This window comes from Amblyomma maculatum, chromosome 1 (genome assembly GCF_055883805.1).
Source record: "Amblyomma maculatum isolate TAMU_Amacu chromosome 1, ASM5588380v1, whole genome shotgun sequence".
Taxonomy (NCBI): domain Eukaryota; kingdom Metazoa; phylum Arthropoda; class Arachnida; order Ixodida; family Ixodidae; genus Amblyomma; species Amblyomma maculatum.
In genome coordinates this window covers 271,945,040-271,962,493 of record NC_139344.1, presented here as the reverse complement: position 1 = coordinate 271,962,493, position 17,454 = coordinate 271,945,040, and the positions used below count along the sequence as shown (strand labels likewise).

The following is a 17,454-nucleotide window of genomic DNA, read 5'->3' as shown; positions in this document are numbered from 1 at the left end:
GTTCCCTCTGAGGGGTGCTTTCTAACTTTAAATGCTAGTTTTGCTGGCACTAAAGTCACTGAGTGCAGGTGACGTCACATCATATTTTCTTAGTGTTTTGAGATGGGTAGTGCAAAATATAGCATCATGCTAAAGGGGAAATGCAAGTTTCAGCCTGCTGGCCTGAACATTTGGGCTGTGGTGAGTGCACGAGAGAGGAAAGGAGCGATTCCTTTAAAGCCTAGTGTGTGCTGGGGCAGAAGATGATTGATGTGGAGACAGTGGGTGAAAGGTCACTAGAAAGTCACCTGGTAAGCTCAAAGAATATCTACAGCTCAGTGGCATCCACAAGCTGCTAAGCTATTGGAAATTTATGCATACTGGCCAATACTTGCACTGAATGTCTACAGGTGATTGGGAAGATGCAGCAAAAAGTCAGCAGGTACTCCTGAAATGAAGGCGCTGGAACTGGAACTTAGAACTTTTCGTTAAAAAAAAAATAAACTTTGCAAAGTGCTCAGATTTTGGTAGGAGTCAGCTGCTACTCTCTTTGAGAACGTTTAGATTAAGAATATTTAACTATACTTTTCAAGGCTAACACTTTTTTCTAAAAGAGCTAGGGAAAAGGAGGCAGAGATGCTAGCTGTGGAGAGAGAAATCACAGCACAGCAAGAGGATGTTACACTCTGCAATCCAAAAAAGTCTCCTTGCCCTCTTTGATTATTTCCCCTAATATCCTTGAAATCCTGGAATTCTCCTTGAATTTCAGCACATATTCTGTGCGAACTCTGCAACGGTCGGAGATGCATAGGAGCAGGACAGTATTTTAACTAAGGTTATCCTGTGTTGTAGCTGGCATCTTATGTTGCCTTTTTAAATGAGCTTCTTATGTTGTGTTCTTCTAAAAACTTCTTTTCAACCACCCTGAGCTTGCAGCTTTCAGAGTTGTGCACTCTATGCATAATGCGTCTGACATTGCCATTTTCAAGGACTGGCTACTTTTGTTCACAAAGCATGCATAATAAGTCATGCAAGGTTGCAACTACCCGATGTTGCTTGTGATAATGGGATATATAAAAAGAAGTGCACTCGAGCTACGAAAGCAGTTGAAAAATTTTCAGACTTTACCTCTTGCCCATTGTTTGTTATTAGTGCGCAGGATTCACAAGTAGTTATTTTGGCACTGTTTTAAAGTGATATTTCTAAACTTCCTACTCATCTGAAGTATAGATTAAAAAAGGAAAAAAAAAAAAAGGACCTATTCCACCCAGCAGAGGATGGTGGGACTAGTAGTTGCAAGGAGTTTCATATGAGGGGACTCCTTCCCCTCATATTTTGTGGTATGAGTATAAATAACAAAGAAAACTGGGCACTAGCAGCCCCATGCAAGTGTAGGAGCGAGAAGAGTCAGGGGTTAGGCCAGAACAAGCTTCTCGTTTCTGCTGTCAGATGAGACTGTCAGTGCCCTGTTTTCTTCATTCTTTTATACCCGTAATGCAAAAGCAGTGGAGAGAAGGGTGAAGGCCGAGGATGTATCAAAGTACACTATCTTCACATATCCTCCCAGCTGTCCTTACTGGAGCAGCAAGTGCTGTCTTCTTCTTATATATTGTTCGGATACATATGGATTGCAGGCCCTTATACTTATGACAGGGGCTTGATTTTACATCGTTTAAAATTCAGTTCAGGATTGTGCAGTTTATGATAAGCTTTGAGGATTAGGAGCTGCAGCTGTATTTTTCCACTCAGCTCCAGTATAATGGCACGATGGAATGCTACGTAAATAACATAAATGGTAGCAATTCATTTATCAAAATTGTGTATCTTAGGTGTTCTTATCTGGAAGACGCTTAATTTTTCAACTGTTGACTGTCATTTGAGGGAGGTTTGTCGTGTGTGTAGTAGGTGAGATATTAATGGCATTTTGTTTTTGTAGTTAGGTTTAGTTTGCTTCATGGAGTTAACGTTCTAAAGTGACTCAAGCTCTGAGGGATAGCATGATGCAGGGCTCTGAATAATTTTGTAATGTGCACTGATATTGCACAGTACACAGGCGCCACAGCCTGGTTTAAGCCAGGGTCCTTTGGCTCGTGCTTTTGCAATGAGAACGCTATGAAAGGCTGGTTGATGTCAATTACTATTGGTCTTCTAGCACTGTTTTGAAGCTGTATTTGTTAGTGGCATGAAGCAAGTGTGCTGTCTTCCCACTTTAGCTCGTCGGTCATTGAAGAAAGCAGCAGCACCAAATCGACTGAAAGGGGCCAAGGTTGTTCGTGGCTGCGTCAAGGCTGTCCATGAAGAAATTGACAGGCACTTGGATGTCGTGTCTCAGACGCCATCACACTTTCCAAGTAAGGAAGTAGTGTATGTGATGTCTACAAACTTGTCTTTGTGGGGCGTCATGCTGAGCCTGAGTATTCCCAATTTCGTTCTGTATAGGTCGTCTATTGACAGGGCTTTCGACACCGGCAGCAAGTGGAAACCCGACAACAGTAGAGAAATCATTGGACCTAGAGATAACTGGTAAAGCAATCTCAGATCATTTTAGTTCTAGATGCCAGTTTCTTCTTTGGAAGTAGTGATAATTTTCAAAATGCAATTTAGTGTAATGTGTGCAAATTCATGACCTTCTGTGAGCTCATCTGTTGTTTAGTGCTTCAGTTATAATTGGAATCGGCCAACTTTGAGTAATATATTGCTTGGCTTTTCCCCTTTTTTTGAATAAATTTTTTTTCTCTGTGCCTCTCATTGACAATCTAGAGAAAACTGGAGGATAATTTTTCTACACGCATATCAAACTAATGCTGCATTGATATTGTAGACACATATTAATAAAACTGCAGTGGAAATGGGACAAAGCAGGGTACATTTAAAGACATGCACAATAGCACAGTCTTGCAAATGAATTCATTGCTTTAAAAATTAAAACAGCAACAAAACAATCAAGGATGGATTAAAAAGCAGACATGTCTGATGTAACGATGTAAATACAAGGATGTGTGTGCTTCAGAGTTTTTTAAATTGTGAATGTCTAAAAATTCGAGCTCTTTGCATGGAAGTGTGAATGAGGGCGGGCTGATGCAGTTGTGACCTCTTTTGGAGATATAGAAGGTTTCGATAACTTCTCTTTTGGTCTTAATCTTTAGTTATTGCTAAATCTCCAAAACAACTGAGTCTTTTGCAGCTTCTGTAGTGTGGAGACAGATTATTACTAGTATTAGTGCGAAAGGATTGGTTGTTTAGGGCCTGCTAGTGTAAGCACCAAGCAGTTTGGCTTATGTCGACCCACCTGCAACATAAAAATGCCTCAGAGATAATATCTGAAGTGCATTTGGTGAGCTTTGTCTGATAGTTCTTTTTACACGTGCCATTGCTGTTGTGAGCAGAGGGTGCACTTTCTTTCAGTTTGCGGGGCGCCAGAAAACAACACCATACCTGCCTGTCACCTGCTTAACTTCGTGATTCTGCCTATCCCTGTTTCTGTTATGGCACTTTATAAGTCTTCTGTGTTCACACAATGAAATCAGTTTGAAATCTGGGCCATTGTATGTGTTTTTGCACGCGCATTAATTTGTCCCGTTTTCATGTACAGTTTTGTTGCTCGGCAACTGTGAACCAGCTAGCCCATCAGAATGTCCTGCCTCATTTTAAACGACACTTTGTGCGCTTTATTTAATTGTTTACCCGGTTTCTGCTGTTCAAAGTTAAACAAAGGCTTGTCTTCATTTTCAGCGCTACTGGATGCAATGGAGTTGGGCTCAGTAGAAGGAAGCAAAATATGCTGCAGTGTCAAGCCATCGACCATAGAAGCTAGGTATGGAATTTTGAAAAAATAAAAAATAAATTATTAAAGAAACTCAATTTACTTTTCTGTATAGGGTGGGGAAAAACAGAGAAAGCTGCTAACAGTTTTGTTGGCTTACTTGTGTCAACACGTGTGTGTCAATTTCCATTTTCTCTCGTGGGAACGCAGGAACAGAAAAAAAAAAAAAAAGATGAGGAGAGGGCATAGTGCATCAGGCTAACATAGAAGCTTTAGTGTTATGACTGTTTTAAATGGCTGTGAAATCTCATTTTGTTGCAATTTGCAATAAGCGGCAGTCTTGGTATTTCTTGCTGTGTGTTTGTGCATGGTACATATTGCATGACATGAACGAGACAAGACAAACACAATGTGCTCTAGCTATCAACACTTCTTAAGGAGATAAAAACACATTGCATCTTTTTTTTTCTCACATATGCCTCTCTTTTACTTCTTTTGCTGTGGTCCTCAGCCAAGCAGCTCTGCTCCATCAGTAGTCTAGATAACCACAGGATGGACCACACACGGGTTCTCTTACATAATTGATCTCTCCACTGACATTAATCATGTGGGAGATTGTGATCTTTATTGAAAAAGGAGTGACCAATGCATAGGCCACTCTTCTAGGCTTTATACCATGATGTGTTTGTACCAGAATGGGCAGTTAACTGATTAACTGAATTTAATAAAATTCTTTCTTCTTGCAGTTCCTTGGAAGCCAGTGGTGGCATTGAGAAAGAATGTGTTGACAGCAAGTTACTGTAAGCTGTTTTTTTCTTTATTTTTCAAACAGACTGACCTCTGATTTTTAGGCACCCAATTTATTTAGGTACAAAGAAAAGCTGTCTGTCTTAAGGTGTTCGATTCCACAGCAGTTTTCTTAGAAATGATGTAGAGTATTGTTACTAATAATTTTTTATTATTGCATGCTCCCGTTGTTATGCGTCTTGACACTGCAAACTATGATCAATGAGTGTGATGTTGATTGCATATCAGTGAAACTAGTGTACTGAAATCTGATATGAAACTCACCTGCCAGTCAAGCCCGGTCGACACAAGTTTTAGTGAACTGTAGTTTCATCCAAGAAGTGTGACACGCTATGGTGCCATCTGCAATGAGAAGGGTGCATTGTTTTTATCAAATGGCAGATTGCAGTATAAAGGAAGGAAGCTATAATAAAACATGATGAATGGTCTTGAAAGAGAAGAAAAATGTTCGTGCTCTCATAAAAAAGAAAGGGTAATATCCTACCGAGGTGTGGTCACGTGGTAGGATTTGCTGATAATGGCAGGTTTAATTCCACCGCAAGATGGCAGTTCAGTTTGTTTTTTCCAGTTTTCAATGCCAAGCTGAAACTATAAATCCTTGTTTCTTGTATATTTGAGTGTTCAGTCCTAGCAATATGAGGCAACTTCATATCATTTTACCGTAATCTCATTTTATGTCTTGGTCAGTTGTTGGTTTTCTTGAAATTTTGATGAATGTTCAGACCTCTGCTTTCCCATTTTGTTTAGTCTGAAAATTTTTTCTTTAGCAACTATTGAAACATTTAAATGCCAGATTTTGGCAAACCTTTTGCTAAAGTTCTTTCGAAGTTTAGAATTGAATTTGCAAGCAGCACCTGTGAGCATCTTGAAACATGTAATGAGATTTCTTGCTGTAGCTGTTTTCTTAGTTGATTCAACTGGCTGTTTTTGGTTCCTTAAGACCCATTTCTTTTCAGGGAACAGCATGCTCAAAAGCCCATCATCTCATTGTCCCGCATGAAAACTGGGCTTGATACCTCTGTCAAAGCTAGCTGGCGTGACACACTCAATCGCTCCCTTTGGCACTCTGAGGTATGCCTTGTGCGGTATCCTGTGTTACGTGAGAAGCGTATTCTCATATTCCTGTTTTTGCTTGCTTGATTTCAGAGAAGCATCTGTGCTGGGACAGCAAGTTTCAGGAATTGGCTTGAAAACAACAGTACAATTTACACACTTATCCGTGAAGTACAGTCACTTGCCAAAGCCATCATAGATGCCCAGGAAGAGGTTAGTGCACATGATAAAATACAATCGCACTTTTTGTTCAGCTTTCATAGAAATGTTGCGAGATGGCCTACTGTGATCAGAATTTTCTTGGCAGAATAGGTTGTGCATGGCTTCTTTGCTTGTTTTTCTTTTGTTCTTGGCTGTTAATAAAGGCTCAGAACAGAAAGGCTAGGTGTTTTTGCGTGTTAATTTATTTGTGGTAGATGAGGTTGCTGGCATGTTTGCTGGTTGCCTGCTTTCCCTGCCATTGGCTTTTCTGTTTTTTTGAGTGCAGCATCATGTTTAGCACTGGAGGTTTTGCAATGGACAAATCACACCACTTTGGCAGGCCTTCAATGCGTACATCTTTGGTACTTCTTTTTCTTCTCTTTATGCAGCTGTGCTGTCCTGATTCTGTGTGCCATTTGGCTGGTATTGGCTACAAGCTGGCAGAAGAAGTGGCCAGTGTCTGCACCCATTTGATTGGTGTCAAGTTGAGAGGCAGGTATGTCACGACAACTTTTAAATGCTTTAAAAAGCGGTAACTTTATAGTATGAGGTGTCTAATGTGGCTTGTTCATTTATAATGATCTTGTGCAGGTTAAATTAAGGGAAGCCTCAGTAGTAGAGTTTACATGAAGGGAATCTCAAGAACAAGTGACGGCACTTGTAAGAAAAGTGTGCATTCAAGTACAATATAGTAGGCTCTCATGAATGAAAACTTGAATAGGCTAGAGATTTTGCTCTTGATTTCATCAAAAGTGAATTTTTCAGAACTGCACCTTTATATTATCTGAGACTGAGTGTTGTATGTTTTGTAGATATCTATATGTACAAACAGTGTTTTGAAACATTTTCTATATGCAAAGTGAGCCATTAGCATCAACACAACATAAAATATCGGTGAAAGACACTGACTTTCTTATTCAACTACATGTCTCAGATTATTTGTTCATTTTATTTATTTATTTATTATTTTATTTATTTATTTATTTATTTATTTATTTATTTATTTATTTATTTATTTATTTATTTATTTATTTATTTATTTATTATGGATACTTAAAATGCCCTATTGAAGAGGTATTTCATGAGGAGAGGAGCATTCCAAAGATAAAATTTTTGATGAATTATTTGAATGATGATGAGTTGGTTAGGTCCGCAATGGTATTTGGCAGGGGATTGCAATCTCTTGCTGTTTGAACGAAAAAGGGTGACAAATGTGCAGCTGTCTGGGCAGGGGAGTGTAGACAGCATTCCCATATTTAGTCTGGTTGGAAATGCAGTGGGCACAGCTGATATTGGACGTAAGAAAAGGTTGGTAGTAGAACTTTTGAGACAACACACTCTGCCTGTTTTCCAATGGTTAGCTAGGGTTGTGAGGTTAGCATTACACTTTAAGACACTAACATTATAAAAACAAACCGAGGAGATGAATCGTGTTGTGATAAAGGTCACATGCTGTGTATGCATGTTCAAATATTGGATGAATAAGTGTTAAATAAATGAGGAATTTCACAGGGTTCATTGCAAGTAACCAAAAACATGATTTGCCTTGTTAGTAACCAACTTGGATCACATGTCAAGTGCATGCCTAATCATGATGATGCAACTGCTTATTAGACTAGATATTTGTAAGTTGCCACTGAGACGATTTCAGAATTGCCAATAAGACACCTGGAAGGTGGTTGTGAATGACGTTGATGGAGTGATAAAAATATGTTTTCTTCACATTTAAAGACATTAACCATGTGTTACACCAAATTAATATGCACTGGATGTCAGACTAAAGAATCATAAGATCATCGTCGTTTACTGGGTGATAGATGATGCAGTCACCTGCGAACATGCTAATTATAGAACTTATTTTTTTATGCAGATCGTTTATGTATATCAGAAAAAAAAAGGGCCCCGGGACAGGGCCCTGAGGTACCCCAGATATAACAGCGGAATAAGATGAAGATTTGTTAGCATGAAAGAACTGTTGTTGATTTGTGAGAAAGCTGCAAATTAAATTAAGAGAGCTAGCTCAGTATTGAAAGTCAAAGCTTTTAGAAAGCCATGTTGGTTAGGTTGAAAAATGTTGACAGACATTAGGAATTTTATAGTTCGAGGAAAAATTACATTCTCCATTCGTTTCTAAAGGATGCATGTGATGGATATGGAACGATAATAAATGACAAGAAGGTAGAGAACCCTTTTTGTGGAACCGGAATGACCTTGCCTGTTTTCCAATTGCATTGTACAATACCTGATGAAAGTGATTGCTGAAAAATATTAGACAAAACGGCGCTAGAAGTATGTTATGGGTTTTTAATACTTTTGCAATAATTCCGTTGACACCCACTGATGATGTTAGTTTTAGAGTCGATTAAAACTTGATAATAGCATTGGGCTCAAAGGTGGCATTTGGCATAGCTGGAAGTTAAAGGACAAAAAGGATAAAAAATTTGGAAGTTTATCATTCGGTTCTGTGTGAAAAACAGAATTACCATATTTTCACGATTCTGAGCACCACCCCCCCTCCAACTTTGCGCAAAAAAAAAAAAAAAAAATTGGAAAAAAAGTTTGCATGCAAATCTAAGCTACCCCTTTTTGCAAGGAAGAGCACGTAGATAAGGCTGCCATCGTGCTTGCTTGCTCACTCACTCGTTGAGCCGGAGCTGTCGAAGTCTCAAGGTGGCGTAGCGTCCGTGGCTGCTGCATTTTGACACTGTATCACAACTCGCAGCACAGAATGCCAAAAGCCAGCAGAAAGCGAACCAGATAACTATCAGTGTTCTGTCACGTGTACCTGGAATCGGTGGCCATTCGGTGGAGCTTGGCAGGTTTCACAGGCATCGTAGGCTCGCATTGCTTGTTGATGTTAGCCGTTGGGCAGCTGTAATGGAAGTTGGAATAAGTTTGAAGAGGGCTGCCACTGCTTGAATTTGAAGCGAACTGTGATCGCATTTGCCAAAGGTATTCGTCCAGTTTGTTTGCCATATTAAATGTTAGTTCTCTCAGCCAACTCATCAAGACATTTTCGCGAAAACGGTGCAGGGGAGGAGATATCTAAGCACACTCCCCCCCTTCACTTTTGACATCACGGTCGTGAAAAGAAGGGGGTACTTAAAATCGAGTAAATATGATACAGTTGAACCTTGCTACAAACTGGCAGTGCGTGTGAAAAATTTTGTTCAAGTGAAAATTTCATTGTTGCGATATCTCCCTCCCCCAAGAAAAGAAATCACTGCCAGATTAGCCTACACACTTAAAAAATATCCTTAATTTTCAAAGGCGTTGCTCGGCTCCTTCTGCCTGTTTTTGGCTATGAGTGCCATGGTGCGAATTTTGTACTTAATGAGCACTGAGCAACCGTCGTGGGCACCGATAAAACTGCGAACCATTCCAAATGTTCCCCTCACAGATAGTGGTGCTACTAGATATGATTGATTGCGGCTCTGGCTCTGAGAAAACCGGCAGCTTACACCTGCGCCTTGTCCCAAGGTAGCCAGCCCAATCGTCATCGCCACCGAACAGTGACGATCTTTATGTGTCTGTGAATGGGTGGGTCAGTAGTGGTATAAACGGTTTCAAGCGAAAGTTTTAAGTGAAGGAAACCAGTCTGGACTTACAACAGGGGTGGAAGTGCTGCTCCATTTTCTCCATTCTAGTCCAAACTACTTTCCCTGCTCCATCCTGCTCCAAAACGCAATTTCGCTCCGAAACTGCTCCACACCTGCTGCCACGGTGTTTTACTATCAAATTTAGCTCAACATGGGAACGATGGCAGTGCACCGGTGGCAGAGGTATAACGCATCTTGCACTGAGCTTAATACAAGCAAATGTTTCAAAAGCTAAGGGAGCATATAACATAATAAATATTTCTTCATAAATAAATTTAATATGAGCCACAAGTGATTCAATGTAATTGGGAAAAAATGCACAGTGCATCTGACATACCACATCCTCCCAGCCTTTTGAATCACCTGTGGAGGAAGATGCGAGAGCTGCAAGCGAAGCAAATAGCACATACCACGAACCATTAGAAAACTTGTCCGGCCGCAAAAACTACACAGGTTCTTTTCACTTCACTTCACTTCACTTTATTACCTTAAAGACCCCACATTGGGGGTATTACTTAAGGGGTGGGAGTACAAACATTGATTGAATATGATTGCCTACATGATATTTATGAAGTGCATATTTAAACTGTTAACAAAACTTGATGGGCAGGTGATGGCATCAACAACGTATGGAAGGCCATTCCAGTCTTTTGCAGCGCGAAGAAAGAATGATGCAAAAAAATTGACGGTGCGGGAGTGCTGGCATGAAACTACTAGTGGATGGCCGGTGTGATGAGATATGCAAGCTGGTGGTGTGATGTAGGGTGCTTGGCTGAGGGAGCTGTAAAAAAACTTATGGAACAGATTAAGAGAAGCAATGCGATGACGATGGGCAAGAGTTGATAAACCTGATTGCCGTTTAAGTGACGATACACTGATGTCATACGAATGGGCAGAATGAATGAACCTCGTGGCGCGATTTTGGACAGATTCTAGTGAACTGATGAGATATGCTTGTTGCGGACACCAGATAGCAGATGCATATTCTAGTTTGGGCCGGATGAGTGATTGGTAGGCGAGAAGTTTAATACTTTGAGGGGCGTGCCGTAAATGGTTTTGCTGTATAAAACAAGCAGGTACTCGCCTGTTTATCAATGAGAAGCTTGTCAGGCCTATGTCAGACGAAAGCATATTTGAAACGTTATGGGGTGTTGCGCCAGAAGTAACAATCACTAGAAACCCCCTGAAGGGTGTTTGAAAGCAATACAAGGCTTATCGCCAAGATGTTGCATTTTTATTGATTACTCCAAAGCTTTTGACATGGTTTCTCACAGCAAGCTCATCAATAAACTGGGTGCATATTTTAAGGGAAATCATGGTGTACAGTTATTAGGATGGATTAAGGACTACCTACACTCGTGATCACAGTTTATCACGTTTAATCATTCCCAGTCATTGTCTGTCCATGTAACATCTGGCGGCATCCCTCAGGGATCAGTTTATTTCTCATCTATATTAACAACGTTGTTGAGATTACTAAAAACACATCAGTTAAACTGCGTTTGTATGCAGATGACTGTACTATATTGAAATTTCAATAGCGCACACGACCAGCAAACTCTTAACAGAGCATTTTCTTCATTCTGTGATTGGAGTAATACTTGGCAAATGAAGGTAAATTCTAGCAAAAGTGTGTCCATGACTTTCACTAATAAGAAAACTCTTTTTCATTTTTCATGCAGACAATAAATATTCATTAGAACACTTAAAAGAATGTAAATATCTCAGTGTAACATTTTGTTCTAATCTGAAGTGGTCCAGACATGTAGCTATAACATGCTCGAAAGCACTCAAGAAACTTGGGGTCTTGAAACGTACATTAAAGGGTGCAACCAAAAACTGCAAGCTGGCAGCCTACAAATGCTTAATAAGGCCTGTGCTTGGATATGCTTTGGCAGTATGGTCGCCGGACTTTGATAAAGATATCGCTAAGCTTGAAAATGTCCAAAACAAGCGATGAGATTTATATATCAGAGGTTGACAAGCACTTCTCACCCTCATCTTATTCTCGCACTCTATCACTTGACACACTTCAAAACAGACGCATGTGTGAATGCATTATTCTCCTTCACGAGATTATTAACAACCAAATTTACGTTGACGCCCCTATTTCCTTTACAGCTTCTTCCACCCGTGTCACTCACCATAAAAACCTCCTTAACGTCTCGCCGCTTATACCGTTTTTGGATTGCTTTGAGTTTTTGTCTTTCTCTTTACAGTTGAACTGTGGAATAACTTAGATAGTTTGTTACGTTAACTGCCTGGGGATCAGCTTGTGCGAGAACTGCCTGATCATTTGATTTTCTAATGTTATCTCGTATTTTATGTCAAAATTCTTCTACCCACTCTTGCAGTTATTTGCTATTATGTGCTCTTTGTTCTGTTTTAAGTGAACATTTTCTGTGCCCACTCCTGCAATGTCCCAGTGTCATGGGATAGCAGTATTTGTAAATTTAAAAAAAAAAAGCGTTAAAACTGAAGCATTGCTCAATCAAAAACATGACGAGCTGTCGACAGGAGGCAATGAAGTAAAGAAGCTGAAGGATGAAAGCCTACCCCTCAGTGCCCTCTATCCTCTCTGAAGACATTACTGACTTGTGCACGGGAATTTATAAGCACAGGCATAGGATCAGAAAGGATATGCACAAGATCGCGAAAATGTCATGTCCATTTATGTGAACTTCAGTCTAGTGGTGCTGGTTAAGTGCATCAGATTGGTAGATACATGTGTAAATCTATCAAATCAAAATAGGCAAAGGCATCAAGTGAAACTTGGTGTTTGGTTATGAAGTGCATAGGCAAGCGTTCTGTTTGCTGGAAATGTGTTCCGAATTGTCGCTTAGGTCAGCCTATGTTGTTTTAAACAACTTTACATGTTTGGGCCATTTGTCTTGTCTTGTCAGCGGTGGTTGTGTAGTTGGAAAAGCATTGGAATCAGATTGGGGATTTTGTATGTTACTGCAATTATCAAATGCATTTGACTCTAGAAACGTGCTTCCAAAACACAGTTAGAATACTCCAAAACTCTACTTTTACTGCTCCAAAGCTGCTCCAGAATGGCATTATTACTGCTTCCTAAGCTGCTCCAAAATGCTCAAGCTTGCTTCCACCTCTGTTAGAGGAGTGCATATATTGGTTGCGATATGTTAATTGTATTGTTAAATACATTTTTAAATGCAGCTTCCCATAGCAAGAATTTCGTTGAAGTGGGAACGTGCCCAAAAATGGTTCATTGTGGCGAGAAACTTGTTCTATTTGTTTCTGTGGTGAGCTGAACTGACGAGTAATAGGAAGTATTTCGGTGAAGTGAAAATTTCATTGGAGCAGCGTTTATTGTAGCGCGGTTCAACTGTAAAGCCTGTTTCACATGCCAGTGAAAACACCAGTGATTTCTGCTGCGGCGATGCAAAATCCTGTTTTCAGCTGTTGCGGCGACTCGAGCGGCAAGAGCGACGCAGTTCCAACAGGTTGGAAATTTTTCAATCTGTCGCTGCTGCTCTTCGCTGAGTTCGCTCAGTTGCTTGCACGTGAACCAACCTTAAAGGTTAAATTCAAAACTTCTGTAATATCTCAGTCCACACTGGGAGAAATCTTGCGTTGCAGTAAATTTTAGTGCTAAAAAAGTGGGGAATGGTCGTCGTCTTCTTGAGGAAAACTGTTCTGCAACGACGATTTTTTGCAATTCTTTGTACATTTCATTAATTGTGTGCACACTGTTTGTAATGTCAGAGCAGACCTCCTTCAAAATAGAGTTTCTGCTACCTCTTCTGCAGTGTGGCCTTGGCACACATTGAAGGCTTTTGAGGCTGTTATACACCAGCATGCTCAACTGCAGTTTTGGGCACTTGCCCTGTTCAGGTTCCAGTAGACTTTCCTTTTGTTTGTTCAAAAGCCTTGAGCTTGCTTAGCTCACTCTTTGATGACTTGAAATGTTTGCTTAGGGAGTATGTTCAGTTATCAGCATTCACACCGGGTTGTGAATCTGGCTATATTTATTTTCCAGGTTGGTTGCAGCTGTGCAGAGATCACGAGGTGAAATCGAGTTTATTGCTCGTCAGATGCAGCTGTTCTCAGACCTTGCAAAAGACGGAAGCTTGGTGAGTGGTAGGACAAAGTTGTTGACGACTCTGTTCTTTAATACATTATGATAAATTTACATTGATTTTTACTGTCATGTAAAAACACGTGCGCAGATGTGTGAGACAATCAACGAAACTGTGCCCAATATATAGCTTGCTGCTCATAACTGCATGTGCGAAAAGCATGCATGCGACAGTTCTTTTTTTTTGTCTAATCTGGAGCTGCAAAATATATGAGTCAATGTCTATGGTTTCTTGTCCAGGGGTTGTAGAAGACGTTTAAACTTCAGAAGGCTTGGCTTTTGGGTCTCCTGCCACCAGTGTTCTTTTCTTTTTGGTTTCTTTGTTTCTTTGACATTCCCAGTCAAAGATTTTTGTCAAGAGTTAACTTTCTTCTTTCTTTCATTTCATTTTTCTAATGGTATGACCACCATTTTTACCAATGTGTGATATATTGCAGACCAATAAAGTTATTGCTCCATTGGCCGAGAATTTGCTACTTTTGGCCTCGGAAGTGTTGCAGACTCTACCCATGTTATGTGCACAGGTAAGTGCTCATATATACTGACTGTTGTATCCTGCATTGAAGGCGCTATAGGGATAGGTCGTATGCAGTCTGTGTTGTTAAACTCATAGTTGCATTTTAAAGGGGCACTAAGGATAACTCCATTAAAGCAGTGCTTTTTGGGTTGCTCATGCATGCCTCAACTGCTGCCTTCCCTCAGCCACTTTTTGCTTTGAGGTGGTCATACTGTAATTTACCACAGCAGACTGTTTCAACATATAACTTTTCATCATTTGTGGACTACACTTGCATCATGCATGTCAGGCACAAAGAGCCAAGGTTCATTAGCTCCTTTTAAAATCCACTGGGGTCTCTAGAAGATAGAAAATTTGAGAACCTCTGAGTTAGCTGTTGGTCACTGTAAACCTCCTTTATCACTTGTCATATCTGTGGGGTGGCCTAACTTGTGTTCTAGAGTTCTCAAATTTACCTGCTGACTGGTGCATGATGTGAAGAAATATGTGGCATAATCAAGACAACAGCTGTTGTGTTTAAATTCATAAAATGACACTTGAAATCATTCAGGCTGAATGGATCGTGGTTTTAGGAAACATTGTGTGCATTGAGCAAGCAGTACCCTTAAATTATAGTTGGCTGCTCGCCGTCCGATTGTTTGTCTCATGAAGCTTCCAAACACAGTAGAAATTCCGTGAGAAGGAAAGCCTTCGAGTTTCTGAGGGATCATTTATCACTCCTAACTCTGCCTATACAAATTGTTTTTAAAATTTTTTGATGCAGGTAATTTCATATATTTGATGCCAGCAAGTGGGTCTCTATTATAGGGCTCTGGTATGTGGGTCTCTATATGGGGAATGTTGTCAACAGCAAGTCTTCCATGACATCATGCAATAGCTCGCTAGTGATGGTAGCTAGTATCTGTTCTGATAAGGAAACATCAATGGAAAGCTTGGATGCTGGTGATCAATGAATGCATAGTTACAGAGTGCAGTATGTGGCTTGGCTATTAATCTTAGTGAGTGCCTGTTACGCTGCATGCTTATAGTTCCTTGTTAACTTTCTACAGTAAGGAAAAAGGAGGCACAAGTGCAGAAGAAGTCATTTTTACTGTTTGCACTTTTACATCAGTTCACAGTTTCTTTAAACTCTGGTCAAGCTCACTGCAGTGAGCACCACTGCATTGAACACCTTCGATTCTTAAGGTGAGATGCAGCTTTGAAAGCAAAAAATTGCCAAACATTCGATTTTAAAAAATATTTATTATCCACACATTCAATTTTTTTTATATATTTGTATCCACTTGTATTATACATTTGCTAAGCTCTTCCAAAGTAAATTGCCGAAATCGTCTGTGAAGTACTGAAACAATTTTTTTGGGGACCAGCATTGGCTTTGCATATCAGGGAAATGCTCAAACAATCGGCATTTTCTTTGTTTCACTTTTCTGATTAAATGATTGTTTTGTGAAGCAGATTTATTGATTGGCTGCTTTTTACATTTTGACCCCGTTTGTTTTGTTGTGCTTCTGGAGCCATACTGCAGGTCATGACATTCTTTGTTTTTCACATTTGCTACTATAGTTTTCAGTTTCTTGCATTGAATTTTATTCTCAGCCTAGTCATGTCTATGCAGTTGCATTGTACAAATCCATTGTACAAATCCAGAACTGAAAATTGTGAAAATTTGTGCAGGAAAAAAAATATCTAAGAATGTCTTGACCTGTAGCATGCTAGTAGAGATGCAATGAATGTTGATCCAGCCATCTACCGCATTTTGTTCATGCTGCAGGATTTTCACTTATATATACCAAGGAAGAAATATGTAATAGTAGAAACCAGTGTTGTTGAGATATAACTATGAAACTTTATAAGACTCTAGTCATAATGTTATTTTCAATGAGTGCAAAAAGTTTTGTGTGAATTGAAAAAGGAATTTAGAAAATTTGCTGAAAGCAGTGTTTAGCAGCGTTTAAAATCTTAACGTACACAATATTGGCAGCATCTGGCCAGTTTTATGAACACTATGTCCAACAGAACAGAACAGTTTTAGCAAAAATAAGGGAATATAAAACTTGAGGCATAAAAAGGAACTTGAGTTGGAAGATGTGAATGATGCTGAGCATAGAGCAGGCATTGTGTAGATTAGATATTCTGATGCATTTGAGGGCATGTCGGTCAGCTGTGCAGTGTTGCTAATGTGTCTCAACATGTCTTGAACTGACATTTGGTACTTGTGAGATGGAGTGGAAAAGAAATGTTTTAGTTGGAACCACTGGACAGAAAAAGAGAGCTGTGTGACAAGATGAGTTGTACATGTTGCAGTTCTAGTATGCCTTTGCTTTAGATACCTTGCTCGCACTCATGGTGCACATTGTGTTTCTTTCCAGCGTCACGACTACTCTGAAGTGAACTCTTTTGCTAGGGTAGCTCTCGTGTGTTCCGGTGAAAAGTCATCTCCAGGCACTGCAAGCAATGCAAGCAGCACTTCTGCATAGACTTTTTTTTTTTTCTCTTAAGCAACTGGTTACCAAGGTGTGCTGGCAGATATAATTTTAAACGCATAGTACACACTGTGGACATTGAGCCGGATGTCATTCTTTTTTTCCTTGATTGTGTTACTCATGCCTAGGACTCTGTTGCGATTTTTTGTTCATTAAGTGCCTTACTAATTTGAAGCCATACTTGACGGCTGTTTAAACAGGTGTGTCTTCTTAAAACATTTACGTTCTGTGCTTACATTCTTTTCGTCTCGTCCCTGTTACTACTCTGAAGTGAACTCTTTTGCTAGGGTAGCTCTCGTGTGTTCCGGTGAAAAGTCATCTCCAGGCACTGCAAGCAATGCAAGCAGCACTTCTGCATAGACTTTTTTCTTTTTCTCTTAAGCAACAGGTTACCAAGGTGTGCTGGCAGATATAATTTTAAACGCATAGTACACACTGTGGAAATTGAGCCGGATGTCATTCTTTTTTTCCTTGATTGTGTTACTCATGCCTAGGACTCTGTTGGGATTTTTTGTTCATTAAGTGCCTTACTAATTTGAAGCCATACTTGACGGCTGTTTAAACAGGTGTGTCTTCTTAAAACATTTACGTTCTGTGCTTACATTCTTTTCGTCTCGTCCCTGTTACTACTCTGAAGTGAACTCTTTTGCTAGGGTAGCTCTCGTGTGTTCCGGTGAAAAGTCATCTCCAGGCACTGCAAGCAATGCAAGCAGCACTTCTGCATAGACTTTTTTTTTTCTCTTAAGCAACAGGTTACCAAGGTGTGCTAGCAGATATAATTTTAAACGCATAGTACACACTGTGGACATTGAGCCGGATGTCATTCTTTTTTTCCTTGATTGTGTTCCTCATGCCTAGGACTCTGTTGGGATTTTTTGTTCATTAAGTGCTTTACTAATTTGAAGCCATACTTGACGGCTGTTTAAACAGGTGTGTCTTCTTAAAACATT

The 17,454-nt window shown here is 39.9% G+C and overlaps 1 protein-coding gene across 1 annotated transcript in view; it reads left to right on the top strand.

Moving 5' to 3' along the window:
- Window positions 1–16,537, top strand: part of LOC146206529 (uncharacterized) — a 31,763-nt gene extending 15,226 nt beyond the window's left edge. The window contains exons 13-22 of the mRNA XM_084591253.1: window positions 2,193–2,330; window positions 2,419–2,502; window positions 3,712–3,793; window positions 4,489–4,542; window positions 5,506–5,620; window positions 5,696–5,815; window positions 6,193–6,299; window positions 13,406–13,499; window positions 13,942–14,028; window positions 16,391–16,537. Of these exons, the coding sequence (XP_084447379.1) occupies window positions 2,193–2,330; window positions 2,419–2,502; window positions 3,712–3,793; window positions 4,489–4,542; window positions 5,506–5,620; window positions 5,696–5,815; window positions 6,193–6,299; window positions 13,406–13,499; window positions 13,942–14,028; window positions 16,391–16,498 (989 nt within the window). The 3' untranslated portion in view covers window positions 16,499–16,537. The remainder of the gene's footprint in view (window positions 1–2,192; window positions 2,331–2,418; window positions 2,503–3,711; window positions 3,794–4,488; window positions 4,543–5,505; window positions 5,621–5,695; window positions 5,816–6,192; window positions 6,300–13,405; window positions 13,500–13,941; window positions 14,029–16,390) is intronic.
- Window positions 16,538–17,454: the final 917 nt, after the last annotated feature.